We start from the raw sequence: 24,943 nt of genomic DNA, 5'->3' as shown, positions 1-24,943 counted from the left end.
CCAATGAGTCAGCTCTTTGCATCAGGTTGCCAAAGTATTGGAGTTTCAGCCTCAGCATTAGTCCCTTAAATGAATATTCAGGATTGATTCCTTTTAGGATTGATTGGTTTTATCCTTGCAGTCCAAGGGACTCTCAAGATTCTTCTCCAACACCACAGTTCAAATTCATCAATTCTTCAGCACTCAGCCTTCTTTATGTTCCAATTCTCACTGACTACTGGAAAAACTATAGCTTTGACTATGTGGACTTCTGTTGGCAAAGTAATGTCTCTGCTTTTTAATATGCTGTCTATGTTTGTCATAGGTTTTCTTCCAAGGAGCAAGCGTCTTTAATTTCATGACTGCAGTCATCATCTGCACTGATTTTGGAGCCCTAGAAGTTTAGGCCTTTGCAAAATCTTCTCCTCTTGAGTACTGGTAGGACTTGTCCTTTGCTTCTGATTAATGGACTGTGGCAAATAGGATGTCATTCTCTAAACTATAGTATGTTATACACCTCTATCTTACTAGGATGCTCACTCTACTCATCTGTTGGCCCGGAAGAAACAAGATGTTGTGTTGTGAACTACGTATGGAGAGGGTCACCTGACTGGGGATTGCACTAGCATTTAGGATTCAAGAATGGCCTCTAGCTGTCAGCCAGAAAAATGCTGGAGCTCACAGGTTTATGACAGCAAGGAAATGAATTCTACCAATAAGCTGAATGAGGTTGAAAATGGATTTTTTTCCCAGTTGGGCTTCCAGATGAGACTACAGCTTGACTGCTGCTTTGATAGTAGCCTGGTGGAAATCTCAAAAAGTGAACCCAGCTATAGCATGCCTGGATTCCTGACTTACATAAATGAAAAGATAACAGATATATACTGTTTTAAACCACTAAGTCTGTGGTGATTTCTTGTACAGAATTATAAAACTAACACTGATTTTGGTATCTGAAATTGGGATTCTGCTATGATAAATTCCTAAAAAATGTGGAGTGGCTTTGGAGTCAGGAAGTGGTCAGAGACTGCACAACTATTGAAGAACATTATAGAGAAAGCTTAGATTTTCTTAAAAAGTTTGAAAGTAGGAATCTAAGCTTTGAGAGCCCTGTTGGTAAGAGCTTAAAAGGAAGTGAGAAATAGGTTATTTAAAATTTCCTCAGCCTGTAAAGGGAATGTATTTTTTAAAAAAAGTAACTATTATACATAATGGTGAAAGTCTGAATGCTTTTTCCTTAAGATTGAGAAACAAGGCAATGGTGTCTGTTTTCACCTCTTCTATTCAACATTATACAGGAGGTCCTAGCCAGGACAATAAAGCTAAAGAAATAAATTAATGGATTATAGATTGGGAAGAATGAAATAAAACTATCTTTATTCCCAGGTGACATTATGATCTACTAGAAAAATGCATGCTTTCTCCCTCAAATCTATGAAATATTTATTAGTCCCATTAAATGAATCTATTAAAGTTGCAGGATTTAAAGTCAACATACAACAAGCAATTGTATTTTTGTGATAAATAAATCATTTATAATTACCCCCAAACTTGAAATACTTGGAGTAAAATAGATATGCACTATGTTTAGGGAAAGGAATACTCAATATTTTTGGCATGTCAATTCTGCCCAAATTTATCTACAGATTCAATACAACTATTATCAAAATTTCATAAGGTTTTCATATTTTTGTAGAAACTGGCAAGCTGATTTAAAAAAAATATATGGAAAAGCAAAGGGAATAGAAGAGCCCAAATAATCTGATTAAGAAGAAAAAGGCTGAAGGACTTACACTCCCTGACTGTGTGAATTATTACAAAGCTACAGTAATTGAGATAGTGTAAAATTGGTATTAGGAGAGGCATATAGATTAACACAAAAGTATAGAATCCAGAAATGGATCCAAACACATAGGATCAACTGACTTATAAAACAGATACTCAGATAATTTTATTTACATAACAGGATAAAATTTTCAACAAATGGTACTGGAACATATAAAATGCAATAAATAAAGAAAAAAGAGATGCACAACACACACACACCATACATATAAACAAAAAGCAACTTTAAATGGATCATATACCTAACTGTAAAATCAAAGCTACAAAAGTTCCAAAGGAAAGCTTAGGGGAAAATCTTTATAACTATGATTTATCAATAGTAAAGATCTCCTAGATAGCAACAAGAAGAATAAATAATAAAAAATTATAAATAGGTCTCATCAAAATGAAAATCTTTTACTTTTTGAAAGTCACTGTTCAGGAAGTGCAAAGGTAAGTCATAAGAGCAAATATTTGCAGTTTTAAAATCAAATTAAATTCTGACTAAAAGTATCTGATTTTTAGCCAGAATTTATAAAGAATTTCTATAATTCAATATTAAAGAGAACTCAATAAATATGAAAAAAACCTGAACATTTATCAAAGAAGCAATAATATTTTAAAGAAATACAAGGAAAGATTTTAATTTGATTTTAAAACTGTAAATTAAAACTACAGTGAGTTATAACAAAGAGATAATGTATCTACTAGAATGGCTAAAATAGAAAAAAAAATTAAACAACTGATAGTATCAAATCCTGACAATAATAAGGAATAATGGAAAATCTAATAGATTACTGATGGGAATACACAATGAAATAGCTATTTTGAAAACAGTTTGGAAATTTCTTATATGGTGATACATACATGTACCTCACTATGCAGAAAACTACTTCTAGGTGTTCACTTAGTAGAAGTGAAAACAGATGCTTACACAAACACCTGTATAGAAATGTTTACAGCTACTTTATTCATAATAGCTCCAAACTAGAAACAACTTAAATTTTATCTATCAACTGAGGAATATATAAACAACTTGTGCTATATTCATACAAAGGAATTCTGCCTAGAAATAAATGGGAATGTAGTAGAATTCTTGAAATGGCAGGAATAAATCTTAAAATCTCTGTGGTAAGTAAAAACACACAAAGTATGGCACTATTTATATGATATTTTGGGAAAGCAAAACCATGGGAATTTGATTTTCCTTTTGAGTAATTTTTTTTTCCTAAATTGACTTTTCTTTCGAGTAATTTTTTAAAATGAATTCTCAAACTTGCTTTTAGTGTTAGACATTTTTTGATGAAATTGGTTATATTCATTTATCTTTTGAAATGTTAAGTATATGAAAGGAATTCAGAGACATAGTCAATAAAACTATAGCTTTTACGCTTTTGTAATTTATTATCTGACTTCCACTCCCAAAGACCTGATGATTCCTAAATATAAAATGAGCTATTAAAATTAAAGAACCAGAAATCAAAACAATTAATCATCTGCCTTGGATTATGACTTAAGTCAAGGATATACTTATAGTCTTGTGATATGTCAGCAATATTTATTTCTTTTATGAGAAAGTTGCATTTTGGTTTAAGTTTTTTGAAGAATACTTTCACATTTTTTTCTGCACCATATTTTACATTTGAGGTAGAAAATTTGTATCTTTCAATCATAGTTTGTTCCTTAATGCTCCACACTTTCTACTAAAGGCCTCAAATTATTTCACTAACTAACCATTCACTGTAAAGAGCCTCATCTAAACTTATCCTTTTACATTCTATTTCATTTCTAGTCTCACTTACATCCTCTTTTTGTGATCTATAGAGAAACCATCCTCACTTCTACATATCCTCAACCCTACTGGAGAAAAATTTCCCATTAAATGCATTTTGATACACTTCTTTTGTCTTCTGGAAACACTAGATTGATTAATTGAACTTTAGTTTCTCCCTGTCTCCCTTTCTCTATGTGGACAAAGGACTGAAGGAATTTTCTCAAATCCTTCTGTCAGTTTTTGTATAATTAAAATACCAGTCTTACTTTGTAACTCATTACCTGCATCCCAACACCACTGAATAAATTCAACCACTTTCAAATATTACTACACTTTTCAATAGACTTTCTAGATTTTTATGGTTAAATAACTTTAACATTTAGTTTCATGACTCACCAAAGCCATTCATGTCATAGTTTCTTGACCTATTTGATTCCACACACTCTATCACTATGACATAATTGTAATTTGAAACATGGTCACATGCTGAATTTCACTTTCCCATGGCAGTGCTCTACTAACAGATCGTAACACACAAATACCCTACTTCTGGTTACAGCATCTTTACCATCCATGTCTTCCATTTGGCTATCCTCATAGAATTATATTTTTTTTCCCTCTTCATGTAATCACTGGTACCTAAACAGTCCTTTTTTTCAGATCATACTTAATTCATTTTTCAGCTTGAACCACATTATCAACTAATTTCATGCACCTTACACTCTTGTACTTTCTTGAACTTTCATCAGAACCGTGATGCTAATTTTCAGCATGACCACAACTAATAACTGTTTTCTTAGTTTTGGTGCTTTTCCATGGAATGTCACCTGATAGCCAAAAAAATGATATGGTTTGCTGTAAAGTAATGCCATCTTGTGCCAGTTAGGCCTTCACTGTTACTCAGCAATGCTTTATTCATCTTTTGTTGAACTATTCTGATTTGATTATTCCTTTACCAATATTCTATTAAATTGAATTTTAAACACAGCATTTAAAATTCATTTACTATGTAAGCTTCTTTTATCTTTATTCTTTTATCCCTGGAAACACAAAGGTAAATAAAATGTGATGACTCATACTCACTTAGAAATGGGATTGACACTGGCTTCAATAATTGTTAAACACTTACAGCACTTTATGTTTTCTGGAAATTCTTGTACACCTAAAATTGGAAAAAGAGTACATGAAAATATACTAAACTATAGTTTAACATTAAAAATAGATAAATACATAGTGTAAACACCATATGGATAATCATTAAGCAAGAATAAAACCTTAATAATACATTAGTGTCATATAGTACATGTCTATGTTTTAAAAATAAAATGTGAACACTGTTATATTTTATGAAGTAATAATTGGAAATTAGACAAAAAACAGAAAAATTTAGTATAAGATAGATCTTGGCTATTTACTAATCTAAAGAAAAAATAGTTGGGCTTATCTAGTTATCATAAAAGCTAACAAAAGGAAGGGGAAACCAGCAGATATAAGAAAAGAGTAAAATCTGAAAGATTGGGAAGACTGAACATGCACAATGGAAAGACGCCTAAAGAAAAATCATAAATCAATAGATATCCCCAAACTATTCAGAAGCCCTAAAACATTTTATACAGCTCTTCCTAGCTGGCACACAGTGCAACGCTGCATCTGCCTGAGAGGGTGACTAGGTGAGCAGCCCTTGCTGGAATCCTCTCCGGAGTCTCTGAGGTAGCCAGATGGCTGATTGCCCTTGGAGAACTGCTCATCTGCTGTCACAGCTGTGCTGTTGGCTTTGTGGCAGAAAAACACGAATTTTTCTTACTCAAAATCAGTAAGCCACAACTTAATCCATAAATGTGATAGTCAGAGGAATAAAAGATGCAGTGGATGTTACAATCAGTTGATAAAAATGAGTTAAACAAATAGTTGGCCTCCATAAGCATAAGTTCCACATTGACGGATTAACAAAGAGCAGGTAGGAAATTTTTTTTTTTAATAAAACCTCAGAAATTTTCAGAAAGCAAAACTCAAATTTGCTACACACTGGCAAATATTTACATAGCCTATATATCTCATTAAGTATTATAAGTAATCTAGAGATGACTTAAAGTACACAGCTGGATGTGTATAGGTTCAGTTCAGTTCAGTTGCTCAGTCGTGTCAAACTCTTTGAGACCCTATGGACTGCAGCATGCCAGACTTCCCTGTCCATCACCAACTCCTGAAGTTAACTCAAACTCATGTCCACTGAGTCGGTGATGCCATCCAACCATCTCATCCTCTGTTGTCCCCTTTTCCTCCTGCCTTTAATCTTTCCCAGCGTCAGGGTCTTTTCAGATCAGTCAGTTCTTCACATCAGGTGGGCAAAGTATTGGAGTTTCAGCTTCAGCATCAGTCCTTCCAGTGAATATTCAGGACTGATTTCATTTAGGATGGACTGGTTGGCTCTCTTTACAGTCCAAGGGACTCTCAAGAGTCTTCTCCAACACCACAGTTCAAAAGCATCAATTCTTTGGCACTCAGTTCTCTTTATAGTCCAACTTTCACATCCATACATAATTACTGGACAAACCATAGCTTTGACTAGACGGACCTTCATTGGCAAAGTAATGTCTCTGCTTTTTTTTTTTCTTTTACTTTATTTTACTTTATAATACTGCATTGGTTTTGCCATACATCAACATGAATCTGCCATGGGTGTACATGTGTTCCCAATCCTGAATCCCCCTCCCATCTCCCTCCCCATACCATCCCTCTGGGTCATCCCAGTGCACCAGCCCTAAGCATCCAGTATCATGCATCGAACCTGGAATGGCAATTAATTTCATACATGATATTATACATGTTTCAATGCCATTCTCCCAAATCATCCCACCCTCTCCCTCTCCCACAGAATCCAAAAGACTGTTCTATACATCTGTGTCTCTTTTGCTGTCTTGCATACAGGGTTATCATTACCATCTTTCTAAATTCCATATATATGTGTTAGTATACTGTATTGGTGTTTTTCTTTCTGGCTTACTTCACTCTGTATAAACGGCTCCAGTTTCATCCACCTCATTAGAACTGATTCAAATGTATTCTTTTTAATGGCTGAGTAATACTCTATTGTGTATATGTACCACAGCTTTCCTATCCATTCATCTGCTGATGGACATCTAGGTTGCTTCCATGTCCTGGCTATTATAAACAGTGCTGTGATGAACATTGGGGTATACGTGTCTCTTTCAATTCTGGTTTCCTCGGTGTGTATGCCCAGCAGTGGTATTGCTGCGTCATAAGGCAGTTCTATTTCCAGTTTTTTAAGGATTCTCCACACTGTTCTCCATAGTGGCTGTACTAGTTTGCATTCCCACCAACAGTGTGAGAGGGTTCCCTTTTCTCCACACCCTCTCCAGCATTTATTGCGTGTAGACTTTTGGATTGCAGCCATTCTGACTGGTGTGAAATGGTACCTCATTGTGGTTTTGATTTGCATTTCTCTGATAATGAATGATGTAGAGCATCTTTTCAAGTGTTTGTTAGCCATCTGTATGTCTTCTTTGGAGAAATGTCTATTTAGTTCTTTGGCCCATTTTTTGATTGGATTGTTTATTTTTCTGGAATTGAACTGCAGGAGTTGCTTATATATTTTTGAGATTAGTTGTTTGTCAGTTGCTTCATTTGCTATAATTTTCTCCCATTCTGAAGGCTGTCTTTTCACCTTGCTTATAGTTTCCTTCGTTGTGCAGAAGCTTTTAATTTTAATTAGATCCCATTTGTTTATTTTTGCTTTTATTTCCAGTATTCTGGGAGGTGAGTCATAGAGGATCCTGCTGTGATTTATGTCGGAGAATGTTTTGCCTATATTCTCCTCTAGGAGTTTTATAGTTTCTGGTCTTACATTTATATCTTTAATCCATTTTGAGTTTATTTTTGTGTGTGGTGTTAGAAAGTGATCTAGTTTCATTCTTTTACAAGTGGTTGACCAGTTTTCCCAGCACCACTTGTTAAAGAGATTGTCTTTTCTCCATTGTATATTCTTGCCTCCTTTGTTGAAGATAAGGTGTCCATAGGTGTGTGGATTTATCTCTGGTCTTTCTATTTTGTTCCATTGATCTATATTTCTGTCTTTGTGCCAGTACCATACTGTCTTGATGACTGTGGCTTTGTAGTAGAGCCTGAAGTCAGGCAGGTTAATTCCTTCAGTTCCATTCTTCTCCTTTTAATATGGTGTCTACATTGGTCATAACTTTTATTCCAAAGAGCAAACATTTTTAATTTCATGGCTGTAGTCACCATCTGCACTGATTTGGAGCTCCCAAAAATAAGGCCTGCCACTATTTGTCCATCTATTTGCCATGCAGTGATGGGACCAGATGCCATGATCTTAGTTTTATGAATGTTGAGCTTTCAGCCAACTTTTTCACTCTCCTCTTTCACTTTCATCAAGAGGCTCTTTAGTTTTTCTTCACTTTCTGCCATAAGGGTGGTGTCATCTCCATATCTGAGGTTATTGATATTTCTCACAGCAATCTTGAATCCAGCTTGTGCTTCATCAAGCCCAGTGTTTCTCATGATGTACTTGGCATATAATTAAATAAGCAGGGTGACAATATACAGCCTTGATGTACTCCTTTTCCTATTTGGAACCAGTCTGTTGTTCCATGTCCAGTTCTAACTGTTGCTTCCTGACCTGAACACAGATTTCTCAGGAAGCAGGTCAGCTGGTCTGGTATTCCCATCTCTTTAAGAATTTTCCATAGTTTGTTGTGGTTCACACTGTCAAAGGCTTTGGCAGATTAAATAATGCAGAAGTAGATGTTTTTCTGGAACTCTCTTACTTTTTCAATGATCCAGCAGATGTTGGCAATTTGATCTCTGGTTCCTCTGCCTTTTCTATAACCAGCTTGAACATCTGCATGTTCATGGTTCACATATTGTTGAAGCCTGGGTTGGAGGATTTTGATCATTACTTTACTAGCATGTGAGATGAGTGCAATTGTGCAGTAGTTTGAGCATTCTTTGGCATTGTCTTTCTCTGGGATTGGAATGAAAACTGACCTTTTCCAGTCCTGTGGCCACTGCTGAGTTTTCCATATTTGCTGGCATATTGAGTGCAGCACTTTCACAGCATCATCTTTTGGGATTTGAAATATCTCAATTGGAATTCCATCACCTCCACTAGCTTTGTTCTTAGTGGTGCTTCGTAAGACCCACTTGACTTTTCATTCTAGGATGTCTGTCTCTAGGTTGGTGATCACACCATCATGATTATCTGGGTTGTGAAGATCTTTTTGTATTGTTCTGTGTATACTTGCCATCTCTTCTTAATATCTTCTGCTTCTGTTACATAGATTATATGAAAATATCCCACCATTTTATATTCTTGCCACATCTTCTTAATATCTTCTGCTTCTGTGCATAGGTTACATGTAAATATCCCATCATTTTATATATGGGACTTGAGCACCTGTGGATTTTGGTATCCACAGGGCTTCTGGAACTCATCCCTCATAGTTACTGAAGAATGACTCTAATAAGCCCTACAAAGGTTAGAAGAGAAAATGGCTATAAGAAACCATTGTTATATCCCTGCAGTACTGATTGGTCTCTAGTTTTGAAACTATTGGGCTTCCCCAGTGATTTAGCAGTTAAGAATCTGCCTGTAATGCAGGAGATGCAGGTGACATGGGTTCAATTCCTGGGTTGGGAAGATCCCCTGGAGGAGGAAATGGCAACTCACTCCAGTATTATTCCCTGGAGAATCCCATGGACAGAGGTGCCTGAAGGGCTATAGTCTATTGAGTCACAAAGAGTTGGACATGACTATGCGACTAACACTTTCACCTTGAAAATATTATTAAGCATGAAGCACTAGCCCTGCCAAGTACTTCATATCTGACAGAAGGATAAGGAACAGTTTGTGGTAGGATTTAGATGAATTTTTTGATGATAGATAAATGGGAAAGTAAATCCTCACCTTCCTAGATTCTAGGAAGGTGATCTAGACCACCATGTTCATAGGATCTTGAGGTCGAGCAAAGCAGCAGGAGGATAAGCAAACCAAACAGGTCATTTACCACTGAAAAGTAAGGGTATGAAAGTGTTATGGGGATGTTTCTCAGCCACTTCTTTCTATGTGAAAATTCATCAGAAACTATGCTATCCTAAAATTACTGCTGAAGTGTCTGGTTTCTTAATGAAAACTCAAGAAGTCTTAGGAGTGCCATTATGTATGAATTGGATGAGAAAAGCAATTCTCTTTTTTTGGAAAGGTCATAACACCTAGAGCTGCCCTTATTAACTAGATGTTAACAAAATGGCACTGAAGTCAATAAGGTAACCTTTGAACTATCCTCAACATTTCTCCTGAGTATTCATAATCACTCAGAATAGCTGCAGCCAAAAAGGATACAAGGCTTTTTCTTTGCTCCTTTTAGCTTTTTCTGTTCAGTCACCAATCTGGGCTCATTACAAGCCAGTGTGCTGATGCCTTATCTCCACAGGTGCCTGCCTTTGGCTGATATTGGCTGAAATTATGTGTAAACCAAGATATGGGAGCAGAAGCAAACTAAAGTAGGATTTTAAAGAAAAGACTGTATCTCTTTATCTTCTGCTGAAAATGGAATCCCCTGCTGTGGTGAAATGTTACCACATCATTTGTTAAAAACTTGTATTATATTGTTTACAGTTTAAACTTAAAAAACCGTTCAGAGTTGAATCTGTTGAATTAAAATGGAATCTCATAAGTGAGTTGGAAGATAGAGTGGTGGAAATAATTGAAGCAGAGAAGAATAAGAAAAAAGAATGAAAAGTCTCAGAGACCACTGAGACAACATGAAGTACACCAATATTCAAATTATAGGAAATCCCAGAAGAGGAAGAGAAAAAGAAATGGTATGAGAAAATATTTCAGGAGATTATAATCTAAAACTTTCCTAACATGGGAAAGGAAATAGTTACCAAAGTCCAGGAAGCCCACAAGGCCCCATACAGGAAAAAGCAGAGTGAAACACACCAAGATAGATATTGATCAAACTAACAAAAATGAAACACAAACAAAAGTATTAGAAGTAGTGAGGGAAAAGCAACAAATAGCATACAAAGGAATCCCAAGAAGGTTAATGACTGATCTTTCAGGAGAAACTCTACAGGCAAGAAGGGAGTGGCAGGATATACTTAAAGCAATGAAAAGAAAAAACCAACAACCATGATCACTGTACCCAGTAAGGATCTTATTCAGATTCTAAGGAGAAATTTAAAGCTTTACAGATAAGCAAAAGTTAAGAGAATTCAGCACCACCAAACCAGCTTTACAACTCCTAAACTTTACAACTTCCTTTACAGCTAAAGGAACTTCTCTAGACAGGAAACATGAAAGAAAAGGCCTACAAAAACAAATCCAAGACAATAGAGTAAGTGGTAATAGGATCATACATAGCAATAATTACCATAAATGTAAAAGAATTAAGTGATCCAACCAAAAGACACAGGTTGGCTGAATGAATACAAAAACAAGACCTCTATATATGTTCCCTACAAGAGACCCGCTTCAGACCTAGGGACACATAAAGACCAATGTGATGGGCTGGAAAAAAGATATTCCATGCAAATGGAAATCAAAAGAAAGTGGAAGTAGCAATACTCATAACAGGTAAAATAGACTTTAAAATAAAGACAGCTATAAGAGACAAAGAAGAACACTATGCAATCATCAAAGGATCAATCCAGGAATAAAATATAACAATTATAAATATATATGCACCAAACATAGGAGGACCTCAATATGTAAGGCAAATACTAACAAATATAAAAGGGGAAATTGATAGTTACACAGCAATAATGGGAGACTTTTAACACCACACTCACACCAATGGACAGATCATCCAGACAAATTAAAATTAATACAGAAACATAAGCCTTAAATGTCACAAAAAATCAGACGGACCTTAACTGATGTCTACAGGACATTCCACCCAAAAACAGTAGAGTATACCTTTTCCCAAATGCACACAGAACATTCTCCAGGATAGATCACATCTTGGGTCACATATTAAGCTTTGGTAAAATTTAAAAAAATTGAAATTGTATCAAACATTCTTTCTGACCACAATAAGACTAGATATCAATTACAAAGGAAAAAAAATCTATAAAAAACACAAGCCCAAGAAGGCTATACAATATGCTTCTAAATAACCAAGTGGTCACTGAATAAATTGAAGAGGAAAAAACAAAAACAAAAACCTAGAGACAAATGACAATGAAAACAAGACAATTCAACATCCATGGGATGCAGTAAAGGCAGAACTAAGAGGGATGTTTATAGTAATAAAAGTCTACCTCAAGAAATTAGAAAAGCATCAAACAAATAATATAACCTTAGACTTAAAGGAACAAGAAAAAGAAGAAGAAAAAAAATTGTCTAAGTTAGTAGAGGGAAAGGAATTGTAAAGATCAGAGTAGAAATAAATGAACAGAGAATGAAGGACGCAAGAGCAAAGATCAATAAAACTAACAGCTGGTCCTTTGAGAGGAGAAACAAAATTGACAAACTATTAACTAGATTCATTAAAAAAAAAAAGAGGGAGAAGATTCAAATCAATAAAATTAGAAATGAAAAAGAAGTTACAACAGACAACACAGAAATACCATGGATTATAAGAAACTACTAATAATATGAGCCACTATATGCTAATGTATGGTTTTTCCTGTGGTGATCTATGGATGTGAGAGTTGGTCTGTGAAAAAGGCTGAGGGCCAAAGAATTGATGCTTTTGAACTGTGGTGTTGGAGAAGACTCTTGAGAGTCCTTGGACTGCAAGGAGATCCAACAAGTCCATTCTAAAGGAGAGCAGCCCTGGGATTTCTTTGGAAGGAATGATGCTAAAGCTGAAACTCCAGTACTTTGGCCACCTCATGCAAAGAGTTGACTCATTGGAAAAGGCTTTGATGTTGGGAGGGATTGGGGGCAAGAGAAGAAGGGGATGACAGAGGATGAGATGGCTGGATGGCATCACTGACTCGATGAACGTGAATCTGAGTGAACTCCGGGAGTTGGTGATGGACAGGGAGGCCTGGCGTGCTGAAATTCATGGGGTCGCAAAGAGTCGGACACAACTGAGCTACTGAACTGAACTGATATGCTAATTTAATGGACAACCTGGAATAAATAGACAAATTCTTAGAAAAGCACAACCTAAATTAAGAAAAAATAGAAAATGTGTACAGACCAATCATAAGCAGAACTAAGTGAACTAACTGAAATCAAAACTGTGATAAAAAATATTCCAACAAATAAAAGCTCAGAGCCAGACAGCTTTATACCTGAATTCTACCAAATGTTTAGAGAAGAGCTAACACTATCCTGCACAAACTCTTTCAAAAAATTGCAGAGGGAGGAAAACTTACAAATTCTATGGGGCCATCATCACACTGATACCAAAACTAGAAAAAGGTATCACAAAAAAAGAAATTTACAAGCCAATATCACTGATGAACATAGATGCAAAAATTCTCAACAAAATTCTAGCAAACAGAATCCAACAACACATTAAAAGAATCATACATTATGCTCAAGTGGGGTTTATCTCAGGGATGCAAAGATTCTTCAACATACAGAAATCAATCAATGTGATACACCATACCAAAAACTGAAAGACAAAAAACATATCATCTCAATAGATGCAGAGAAACATTATGAAAAAATTCAACACCCAATTATGATAAAAACTCTCCAGGAAATGGGCATAAAAGGAATCTACCTCAACATAATAAACATATGTGATAAATTCATGGCAAACACCTATTCACAATGGTGAAAAACTAAAAGCATTTCCTCTAAGATCAGAAACAAGACAAGGATGCCCACTCTTATCACAATTATTCAATATAGTTTTGAAAGTCCTAACCATGCTACTAAGAGAAGAAAAAGAAATAAAAGGAATCCAGAATGGAAAAGAAGAAGTAACACTCTCAATGCGTGCAAATGACATTATACTATACATAGAAAACCCTAAAGATGCTACCAGAAAATCCCTAGAGGTAATCAATGAATTTAGTAAAGTTGCAGGATATAAAATTTATACACAGATGTCTCTTGCATTCCTATGCACTAACAATGAAAAATCTGAAAGATAAATTAAGGAAAAATTCCACTCACCATTGCAACAAAAAGAATAAAATACCTAGGAATAAACCTACCTAATGCTTCTAAAGTAGTGCTCAAAATTCTCCAAGCCAGGCTTCAGCAATACGTGAACTGTGAACTTCCAGATGTTCAAGCTGGTTTTAGAAAAGGCAGAGGAACCAGAGATCAAATTGCCAACATCCACTGGATCATGGAAAAAAGCAAGAGAGTTCCAGAAAAAAACATCTATTTCTGCTTTATTGACTATGCCAAAGCCTTTGACTGTGTGGATCACAATATACTGTGGGAAATTCTGAAAGAGATGGGCATACCAGACCACCTAACCTGCTTCTTGAGAAATCTGTATGCAGGCCAGGAAGCAACAGTTAGAACTGGACACAGAACAAGAGACTGGTTCCAAATAGGAAAAGGAATACGTCAAGGCTGTATATTGTCACCCTGCTTATTTAACTTATATGCAGAGTACATCATGAGAAACGCTGCGCTGGAAGAAGCACAAGCTAGAATCAAGATTGCCGGGAGAAATAACCTCACCTATGCAGATGGCACCACCTTTATGGCAGAAAGTGAAGAGGAACTAAAAAGCCTCTTGAAGAAAGTGAAAGAAGAGGGTTAAAAAGTTGGCTTAAAGCTCAACATTCATGAAACTGAGACCATGGCATCTGGTCCCATCACTTCATTGGAAATAGATGGGGAAACAGTAGAAATAGTGTCAGACTTTGTTTTTTGGGGCTCCAAAATCATGGCAGATGGTGATTGCAGCCATGAAATTAAAAGACACTTACTCCTTGGAAGAAAAGTTGTGACCAAACTAGATAGCATATTAAAAAGCAGAGATATTACTTTGCCAACAAAGGTCCATCTCATCAAGGCTATGTTTTTTCCAGTGGTCATGTATGGATGTGAGAGTTGGATTGTGAAGAAAGCTGAGCACCGAAGAACTGATGTGTTTGAACTGTGGTGTTGGAGAATGCCAGGAGCCAGCATAGGGAATCCCGCCCGTGGCAAAGGTCATGAGGAAGAGGCCTGACAGGCAAAGGCGAGATAAGGCTTCAAGGGAACCCCCTGGACTTTATTGAGCATCTACCCCCAAACCAGAGTCTCTCTGCCTTATTGTATTATGCCTTTCACCAACTCTTCTGACATTAAGAGGGGGATATCCCCAACCACCTTTCTCTGAAAAGAGTTAACTTAGAGCTCCAGTTAATAAGTCTCCTGGGTGTAACAAGAGTGTTTCAGTCCAAAAACTCCTCTGATGGCTCTCTAGCTTGCCTGACAAGTTTATCTGGCTTCTTACAACCACATGTGATTGTTCACAGCCTCCCAATCATGAGAGGCACGAGACGCTCTAAACATTCTAAATACAGAGTCTTTTGAGAAGTTAGAAATTATTAGTGCAGTATTAGTGGATTGTTAGAAATATACCGGTGGAGGGTTTCATTGTTGAGCCAATATTTGCTGCTAAGTCTCCATATCCCTTGTCCCTTATATACATTAATTGATATAACTGCCATATGGGAAAAATAAGTAATAACCTTTGATATTAATCACATTAGACCTTAGGCTAGTAAATTCTTTTCTTTTTTTTTTTTTTTTTGCTCTGTTTTTTTTTTTTAATTTTAGTTTTTTATTTTTTAAATTTTAAAATCTTTAATTCTTACATGCATTCCCAAACATTTTGCCCTGTAGGAATGCAACTTTATCTGGCGCCTTCAGAGAGTGGCGCCTGGTTTAAGAAAAAATCACCCTTTGAAAAAATAATTTTTCTGGTTGACCGACCATTATCAGAAAGAAAGGGTCATAAAATGTTAGCAGTCCCCCTGGCCAGAAGATGATGTAAAATCACCTAAGACCTTTGTATGCATGCACAAAGAGTGCCTGGTCTCGATAAGGGTCAGGTCTGTTGACCCCGCATGTTTTGTATTATCCATTGATCTCTATGTATAACTTAAAGTATAAAAGCTTTCCTGAAAAATAAAGAGATGGACCAGTTCATGGAAAGACTGGTTTCCCCTGTGTCTTCTTTTCTTTCTCTCCTTTTCAGGCTAATTGCCGTCTGGAGCACAGAGGCTCGCCGTGTCTACTTATTTGCCAGGGGTTCAGAGACCCACGTGAGAGGGAACCCAAGGCAGGGCATCCTCCGCTATTCAAGTGGGTGCCTGTGGCCTAAGTAGACGGTGCAAGTCCCTTGTCTCGGGGCTTTATTGGCTTCCTGTGTAAACCAAGGAATTTCAGCCTCTTTTCTCCTCTATTTTCTCCACTATGCTATTCTTTCCTAATCTCTCTTTCTGTCTCTAAATAAATAATCTTATCTAATCGCTGACGCTGTCCCCGCTTCGAATTCCCTGGATCCACCGGGGCTGGACCCCGGCAGGAGAAGACTCTTGAGAGTCCCTTGGACTGAAAGGAGATCCAACCAGTCCATCCTAAAAGAGATCAGCCCTGGGTGTTCATTGGAAAGACTGATGCTAAAGCTGAAACTCCAATACTTTGGCCACCTCATGTGAAGAGTTGACTCATTGGAAAAGACTCTGATGCTGGCAGGGGTTGGGGGCAGGAGGAGAAGGGGAGAAAAGAGGATGAGATGGCTGAATGGCATCACTGACTTGATGGACGTGTGTTTGAGTGAACTCCGGGAGTTGGTGTTGGATAGGGAGGCCTGGCGTGCTGAGATTCATGGGGTCGCAAAGAGTCAGACATGACTGAGAGACTGAAATGAACTGAACTGAATTGAACTGAAAGAGACAAAAAACCTGTATGCAAAAAACTATAAGACATTGATGAAAGAAACCAAAGACAATACAAACAGATGGAGAGGCATACCATGTGCTTGGATGGGAAGAATCAATATTGTGAAAATGACCATACTACTGAAAACAATGTACAGATTCAATGCAATCCCTATCAAGTTACCAATGGCACTTTCACAGAGCTAGAAACTTTTTTTTTTTACTATTTGTATAGAAATACAAAAGACCCTGAATAACCAAAGGAATCTTGGAGGGAAAAAAAAAAAAAGGATCTGTTGAAATCAACCATCCTGACTTCAGACTATATTACAAAGCTACAGTCATCAAGATAGTATGGTACTGGCACAAAACAGAAATACAGGCCTGTGGAACAAGAGAGAGAGAGCCCAGAGATTAAACTCACACACATATGGGCACCTCATCTTTGACAAAGGAGGAAAAAAATACAATGGTGGAAAGATGGCCTACTTAATAAGTGGTGCTGGGAAAACTGGACAACTACATATAAAAGAATGAAATTAGAACACATCCTAACACTGTACCAAAAAATAAACTCAAATGGATTAAATACTTAAATGTAAAGCCAGAAATTATAAATCTCTTAGAGGGAAACATAGGAAGTACACTCTTTTACATAAATCACACAAGATCTTCCATGACTCACCTCCTAACTTAATGGATAAAAAAACAAAAATAAACAAATGAGACCCTGCTGCTGCTACTGCTGCTAAATCGCTTCAGTTGTGTCCGCCTCTGTGTGACCCCATAGACGGCAGCCCACCCGGCTCTCCCATCCCTGGGATTCTCCAGGCAAGAATACTGGAGTGGGTTGCCATTTCCTTCTTCAATGCATGAAAGTGAAAAGTGAAAGTGAAGTCTTGTCTGACTCCTAGCAATCCCATGGACTGCACCCTACCAGGCTCCTCCATCCATGGGACCTTTCCGGCAAGAGTTAACTTAAAAGCTTTTGCAAAGCAAAAGAGAGATAAACAAGATGAAAAGACAATCCTCAAGATAGGAGAAAATAATTGCAAATGAAGCAACTGACAAAGGATTCATCTCCAAAATATATAAGCAGTTCATACACCTCAATATCAGAAAAACAAACAACACAATAAAAAATGGGCAGAAGATCTTAATACACATTTCTCCAAGAAGATATACATATTGCTAATAAATACATGAAAAGATTCTCATTATTAGAAAAATGAAAATCAAAACTACAATGAGGTATCATCTCATACTAATCAGAATGGCCATCATCAAAATTTCTACAAACAATAAATGCTGGAGAGGATGTGGAGAAAAGGGAACCATCCTGCACTGCTGCTGAGAATGTAAATTGATGCAGCCACTATGGTGAACAGTAGGGAGGTTCCTTAACAATCTAGGAATGAATCTGGCACTTGTTGTTGTTCAGTAGTGAATTCATGTCTGACTCTTTCCCTCCTCATGGACGGTAGGACATTAGTTTTCACTGTCCTTCTCTATCTCCCTGTTCACTCAAACTCATGTTCATTGAGTTACTGATGCCATCCAACCATCTCATCCTCTGTCACCTGCTTCTCCTCTTGCTCTCCATTTTTCCTAGCATCAGAGTCTTTTCCAATGAGTTGGCTCTTTGCACCAGTGGCTAATGTATTGGAAATTCAGCTTCAGCCCAGTCCTTCCAATAAATATTCAGGGTTGATTTCCTTTAAGATTGATTGGTTTGATCTCCTTTACTGTCCAGGGTACTCTCAAGAGTCTTCTCCAGCAGCACAGTTTGAAAGCATCTAGCATCTAACCCAGTAATCCCACCACTGGACATATATCCCGATAAAACCACAACTCAAAAAGACACATGCACCCCAGTGTTCATCGCAGCACTATTTATAATAGCCAGGACATAGAAGGGAGCAGGTGTCCATCTACAGTCAAATGGATAAAGAAGATGCGTTACATATACACAAAGGAATATTACTCAGTCATTAAAAGGAACCTGACTGAGTCAGTTGCAGAGAGGTGTTTGACCCTAGAGCCTGTTACACAGAGTAAAGTAAGTCAGACAGAGAAAAACAAATATCATATATAAATCATATGTATAGAATCTAGAAAAATGGTACTGATGAACCCATTCACAGGTAAGTAATGGAGACACAAATGTAGAAAATAAACTTGTGGACACAGCGTGGAAAGGAGAGGGTGAAGGTGGGACTAATTGAGAAAGTAGCATTGATATATGAACATCATTAAAACAGCTAGTGGGAAGCTGCTACATAACACAGGGAGCCCAGTCTGGTGCTCTGTGATCACCAAGAGGATGGGGCATGAAGTAAAAGTAGGCTCAAGATAGAGGTGGTATATAAAACTGTGGAAAATTCTTAAAGAGCTGGAAATACAAGACCACCTTACCTGCCTCCTGATAGATCTGTGCATGAGTCAAGGAGCAACAGTTAGAACTGGACAATGAGCAACAAACTGGTTCTAAACCAGGAAAGGAGTACATCAAGGCTGTATATTGTCACCTTGTTTGTTTAACTTATATGCAGAGTACATCATGAGAAACGCTGGGCTGGATGAAGCAGAAGCTGGAATCAAGATTGCTGGGAGAAGTATCAATAACCTCAGATATGCAGATGACACCACCCTTATGGTAGAAAATGAAGAACTAAAGAGCCTCTTGATGAAAGTGAAAGAGTAGAGCGAAAAAGTTGACTTAAAACTCAACATTCAGAAAACTAAGATGATGGTATCTGGTCACATTACTTCAGGGCAAATAGATGGGGAAACAATGGAAACAGTGAGAGACTTTATTTGGGGGGGGGCTCCAAAATCACTGTAGATGGTGACTGCAGCCATGAAATTAAAAGATGCTTGCTCCTTGGAAGAAAAGTTATGACCAATCTAGACAGCATATTTGGAGAAGGCAATGGCACCCCCCTCCAGTACTCTTGCTTGGAAAATCCCATGGATGGAGGAGCCTGGTAGGCTGCAGTCCATGGGATCGGTAAGAGTCAGACACGACTGAGTGACTTCACTTTCACTTTTCACTTTCATACATTGGAGAAGGAAATGGCAACCCACTCCAATATTCTTGCCTGGAGAATCCCAGGGATGGGGGAGCCTGGTAGGCTGCCGTCTATGGGGCTGCACAGAGTCGGACACGACTGAAGCGATTTAGCAGAAGCAGTAGCAGCAGCAGCAGCAGCAGACAGCATATTAAAAAGCAGAGACATTATCAACAAAGGTCCGTCTAGTCAAAGCTATGGTTTTTCTAGTCGTCATGTGTGGATGTGAGAGTTGCACTGTTAAGAAAGCTGAGCACTGAAGGATTGATGCTTTTGAACTGTGGTGTTGGAGAAGACACTTGAGAGTCCTTTGGACTGCAAGGAAATCCAATCAGTCAATCTTAAAGGAAATCAGTGCTGAATATTCATTGGAAGGATTGATGCTGAAGCTGAAACTCCAATTTTCTGGCCACTTGATGTGAAGAACCAACTCACTGGAAAAGACCCTGATGCTGTGAAAGATTGAGGGCAGGAGGAGAAGGGGAAGATGGAGGATGAAATGGCTGGATGGCATCACTGACATGATGGACATGAGTTTCTGTAAGTTCCAGGAGCCGGTGATGGACAGGGAAGCCTGGCATGCTGCAGTCCATGGGGTCACAAAGAGTAAGACGCGACTGAGCAAATGAACTGAACTGATATATGTGCATACGTGTGTGTGTATGCACATTCATGTGCTTAGTTGCACAGTTGTGTCCAACTCTTTGCAATGCCAGGGACTGTAACCCACCAGGCTCCTCTGTCCATGGGGATTCTCCAGGCCTGAATACTGATGTGGGTTGCCATGCCCTCCTCCAGGGGATCTTCCCAACCCAGGGATCGAACCCAGGTATCCCACATTTCAGGCAGATTCTTCACTGACCGAGTCACAAGGGATTCACGCTGTTGTACAGCAGAAACCGATAAAATATTGCAAGCAATTTTCCTCCAGTTAAAACAAATAAATTTAAAAAATTGAATCCAACTTTACTAACTTCTTGTTGGGTAACTCTAGGCAAGTCATATAGATGTTTGATGTTTTAGTTTTCTACTCTGCAATATCATTATTATATGAATGGTTTCATCAGAGAGTTGCAGTAAGGATTGAAGGAGGTAAAGTAGGTGAAGTAACTGGCACAAAGTGTTGCATATATGTTTTATGTAGTCATTTGAAACAGAAGCAGAGGGTGTATGCCAATCAAGGGACCAACAATCATGTTGAAATGATCTGACTTGTATAAATTTGCAAAGTTTATCTACCTAAGAGTATAGCAAAGAGAAAGAAATTAGTGTGCTGAAAGAATATCTCAATTTCTTATCAATGTAGTAGTTCAGATAAATGTTTTAATAGATGCGAAGTAAACAGTAAATTCATGTATTCATAAACATGTATTTATAAATTATAGTGTAAATACATAAATAAACATATATAACTAGCCTATGCTGAGCGATATTTTTCTATTTTTGTGGATTTTTCATAGCTATTTCAATTTGCCCATGAAAGTCAGAACACATTTGGAAAAATAGGTTGCCAGGAGAACTTTACTATATATACTAATATATGTCCCTTAGACTTTAGGAAAAGATTCTAGAGCATATCTTCAACTCATGGAAAAAGTGAAAAAGTGAAAGTGTTAATCACTCAGTCATGTCTGACTCTTTGTGACCCCCATGAACTTTAGCCAACCAGGATCCTCTGTCCTTGGAATTCTCCAGGCAAGAATACTAGAGTGGGTACACATTCCCTTCTTCAGGGGATCTTCTCAACCCAGGGATCAAGCCCGGATCTCCTGTATTGCAGGCAAATTCTTTACTGTTTGAGCCACCAGGTAATAAAGTATTGTAGTTAAAAGCACAGGTTGGAAGGATGACTGAATCTCAGTATTGTCAAGTAGCCGTGTAATCTTGGTCAGACATTATAATATTTGAACATAAGATTCTCATTTCTGGTCTAGTTCAAAGAGCTGTTCTGAGTACTAGATAGTATGTTGCAAAGCACTTAGTATCATGTCAGGCACTTAATAAGTACCATTTAATAAGTACTAGATAAAATTTGTGTATTAATAACAGGAAAGTTAACTTGTACTTTATGCCACTGTGTAAAATAATTTAATCCCTTTAATAATCTTGTGAGGAAGATGTATTAGGCAATATTATTTTCATTTTGTAGATGAAGAAACACACATTCACAAAGATTAGGTGACTTATTAAAATACCTAATGGGTGTTTATAGATAGAAACAGATATATGTGGGGTTTGATTAATTTTTTTACACCATATCTATTGTTTCTCCTTATTATGTTACTTCTCATTCGAATTGGGTAGTATTTTATCATAGAGCCCATATTTTTTTAAGCATCTTGTTTTTTTCTTTTTAAATTTTTGGTTGGCCAGGTGGCTTGTGAGATCTGACCAGGGATCAAACCTGTGAATTTGGTGGTGATAGCATGGAGTCTTACATTAAACTGCCAGGAAATTCCTTGTAGAATCCTCATTTTTATTAACCAGTTTTTGAGATTGGCCTCTCTGGTCCTCTGAAATACAGCATGTTTGATTTTTAAAATGTTATATACTAATATATGTATATATATATATATATATATATATATATATATATATATAAATATACACACACATATACTCCTTAATTATAAAAAAGTTCATACACACACTTAAGATTAACTTTGCTTTGATTTGAAGTTACCCAGAAATAGGACTTCACTTTTATAATGTATCTTGTTCTAGCCATTTTTTTTGCTATTATTACAAAAAATAGATTCAAACATTTGTAGATGTGTAACTCAAGTTTTAACCTCAATTTTTCAGCTGAGACATCATATAAAGTTTCTAACACAGGCCTATAAAGAACTTTTTTTCTAAAGGCACTACAATTTTAATTCTTTTGGGAATTCCTGGATAGTCAGGCTCATTATATTGATATTTAGCTTAGATTTGAACCTAAACTGAACAACCAGTAAGGACTGTGCTCTGAAATAATTACAGGGGAAGTACTGTGTTTTATAAGCAAAATGATATATTTAGTTTTAAAAATTGACAATTGCCTTATTCACAAATATCAGATGACATAAAAAAAGTTTACCCTTCCAATTAGGACATTGTGGTAATATTTTCCCCAAATGTTCACTTCAGTAACTATGCCATAAATCTATTTTGAATATGTACACAAAAGTACTGTCAAATGAGAAATAACACCTCTGCATTTTGATCTTAAAACACCTTGGAAACGAAGCTTTTAATGCAATGGAGTTATGCAAAATTTCATTCAGTTCATTTGTTCAGTCATGTCCAACTCAAGATATTAATACCTTGAGGAAGAAAAGATGTAAAAGCCTACTTTATCTGATTGTTTTCTCTGTTCCTCCTCTTAAAAAAAAGAGGTTGAAGAAGGTCCTGCTTGCTCAGCTCTTCATGGTTCAATAATTAATCTACTTGGTGGGGTTTTTATTCGCCTGCCTCTATCTGGCCATTGACTGCTCAGCCATTCTTCCACCAGAGAAGGGAAAAGGGAGAATTCTGAAATCATCCAATGTGGCTCTTTCCTTCCTAGCATGGGAGAAGTTGAAAGTCACAGGTAAATTTAGGCTAAATATTTTTATTTGGACTACCCTTTCCATGTCTTGACAGAAGAACCTTAAATCTGTAATTAATATCAATTAAGTTCAGTAGTTCAGTCATGTCCAACTCTTGGTGACCCCATGGATTGCAGCACACCAGGCTTCCCTGTCCATCACCAATTCCTCAAGCTTGTTCAAACTCATATCCATCAAGTCGGTGATGCCTTTCAACCATCTCATCCTCTGTCGTCCCCTTCTCCTCCTGCCCTTAGTCTTTCCCAGCATCAGGGTCTTTTCTAATGAGTCAGTTCTTCACATCAGGTGGCCAAAGTATTTGAGATTCAGCATCAGTCCTTCCAATGAATATTCAGGACTGACTTCCTTTAGGATGGACTGGCTGGATCTCCTTGCAGTCCAAGGGACTCTCAAGAGTCTTCTCCAATACCACAGTTCAAAAGCATCAATTCTTCAGTGCTAAGCTTTCTTTATGGTTCAACTCTCACATCCATACATGACTACTGGAACAATCATAACTTTGACTGATGGACTTTTGTCAGCAAAGTAATGTTTCTGGTTTCTAATATGCTATCTAGGTTGGTCATAGCATTTTTTCCAGGGAGTAAGCATCTTTTAATTTTGTTAAATTATACAATATTTAATTATGTAAATATAAAAACATTTAAATATATAAAATATTAATGAATATAGCTTTATAATTTATTTTATTATAAAACATTATTGATGTCAAAATGAAAACCAAAACTAAATGTCATTAAAATTGTGTTAGACTTTAAGTTGGTTTTAAGCTATTTGTTGTTATTTAGTCATTAAATCTCATCTGACTTTTTTGCAGCCTCATGGACTATAGCCTGCCAGGCTTCTCTGTCCTTGGGATTTTGAAGGCAAGAGTACAGGGGTGAGTTCCCATTTCCTTCTCTAGGGTGTCTTCCCAACCCAGGGATTGAACTCATGTCTCCTGCCTTGGCAGGTTGATTTTTACCACTGAGACACCAGGAAAGCCCTTTGCTACTGCTGCTAAGTCACTTCAGTCATGTCTGACTCTGTGCGACCCCATAGACGGCAGCCCACCAAGGCTCCCCTGTCCCTGGGATTCTCCGGGCAAGAACGCTGGAGTGGGTAGGAAAGCCCTTTAAGCTGTAATTAAAGTATAAAAGCAACATTTTTTTTCCAGTGTAATAGATAAGTATGGAATCTAAGTGTGGCAACAATTTTGTGATTTTAAAGAATCTACCAATACCAATAGCAACATTTGTTCCTATGTCATGAATAGAAGATCTCTGAAACACAAAACTGGGTGTAAGACATTCCTATAACACATATTTATTTTTAATATCACTTTATGAATAAAGTTATGTTACCTATCCCCACCCACTTTTTCATCCAAATCTTGTCTAAATTTATCTATATAAATACATTTAAATTCTATCATCTGCATGGAAGTTTATTCAACTGTTTTAGTTCATATGACTCCCTCTTCCATGATTTTAGATTGTATTCTTTCTGAAATGAAATAATGAAAAATAACAAGATGCTATATATGGTTATAAAGTAAGGAATCATTGCTTTATCATTATGTCTTATATGATTCTCTGATATTTTGATTATAAGATATCCAAAAGGAAAGTAATTTATACATTCAAAAAATATCTATTGAGTTCTTACTCTGTATTAGGAATTGTATCAAACATTGTTGATACAGTCTGATAAAGATGGATACATTCCCTTCATTTGTGAAGCTTATATTCTGGCAAAGGAACACATGCAATAAACCATAGATATAATTAGCATATTATGAAATATATAAAATTAAATTGCATTTAAGTTTTGAGACATGCTACAGAAAATCTAATTAGAACAGAATCAGGATGGATCACAAATGC

General features: G+C 36.8%; 1 protein-coding gene across 2 annotated transcripts in view; it reads right to left on the bottom strand.

Annotated features, from left to right (window-relative positions):
* The window catches only part of LRRC7 (leucine rich repeat containing 7), a 621,984-nt gene that overhangs the window by 297,886 nt on the left and 299,155 nt on the right, over nucleotides 1–24,943 (bottom strand). For both annotated transcript variants that reach the window (XM_027971033.3, XM_060410795.1), the window contains exon 5: nucleotides 4,661–4,739. In XM_027971033.3, coding sequence (XP_027826834.2) covers nucleotides 4,661–4,739 — 79 coding nt within the window. The remainder of the gene's footprint in view (nucleotides 1–4,660; nucleotides 4,740–24,943) is intronic.

This window comes from Ovis aries, chromosome 1 (genome assembly GCF_016772045.2).
Source record: "Ovis aries strain OAR_USU_Benz2616 breed Rambouillet chromosome 1, ARS-UI_Ramb_v3.0, whole genome shotgun sequence".
NCBI classification, from domain to species: Eukaryota; Metazoa; Chordata; class Mammalia; order Artiodactyla; family Bovidae; genus Ovis; species Ovis aries.
Note: the sequence above shows the minus strand (reverse complement) of the source record. Positions and strands in the feature narration are given on the sequence as shown.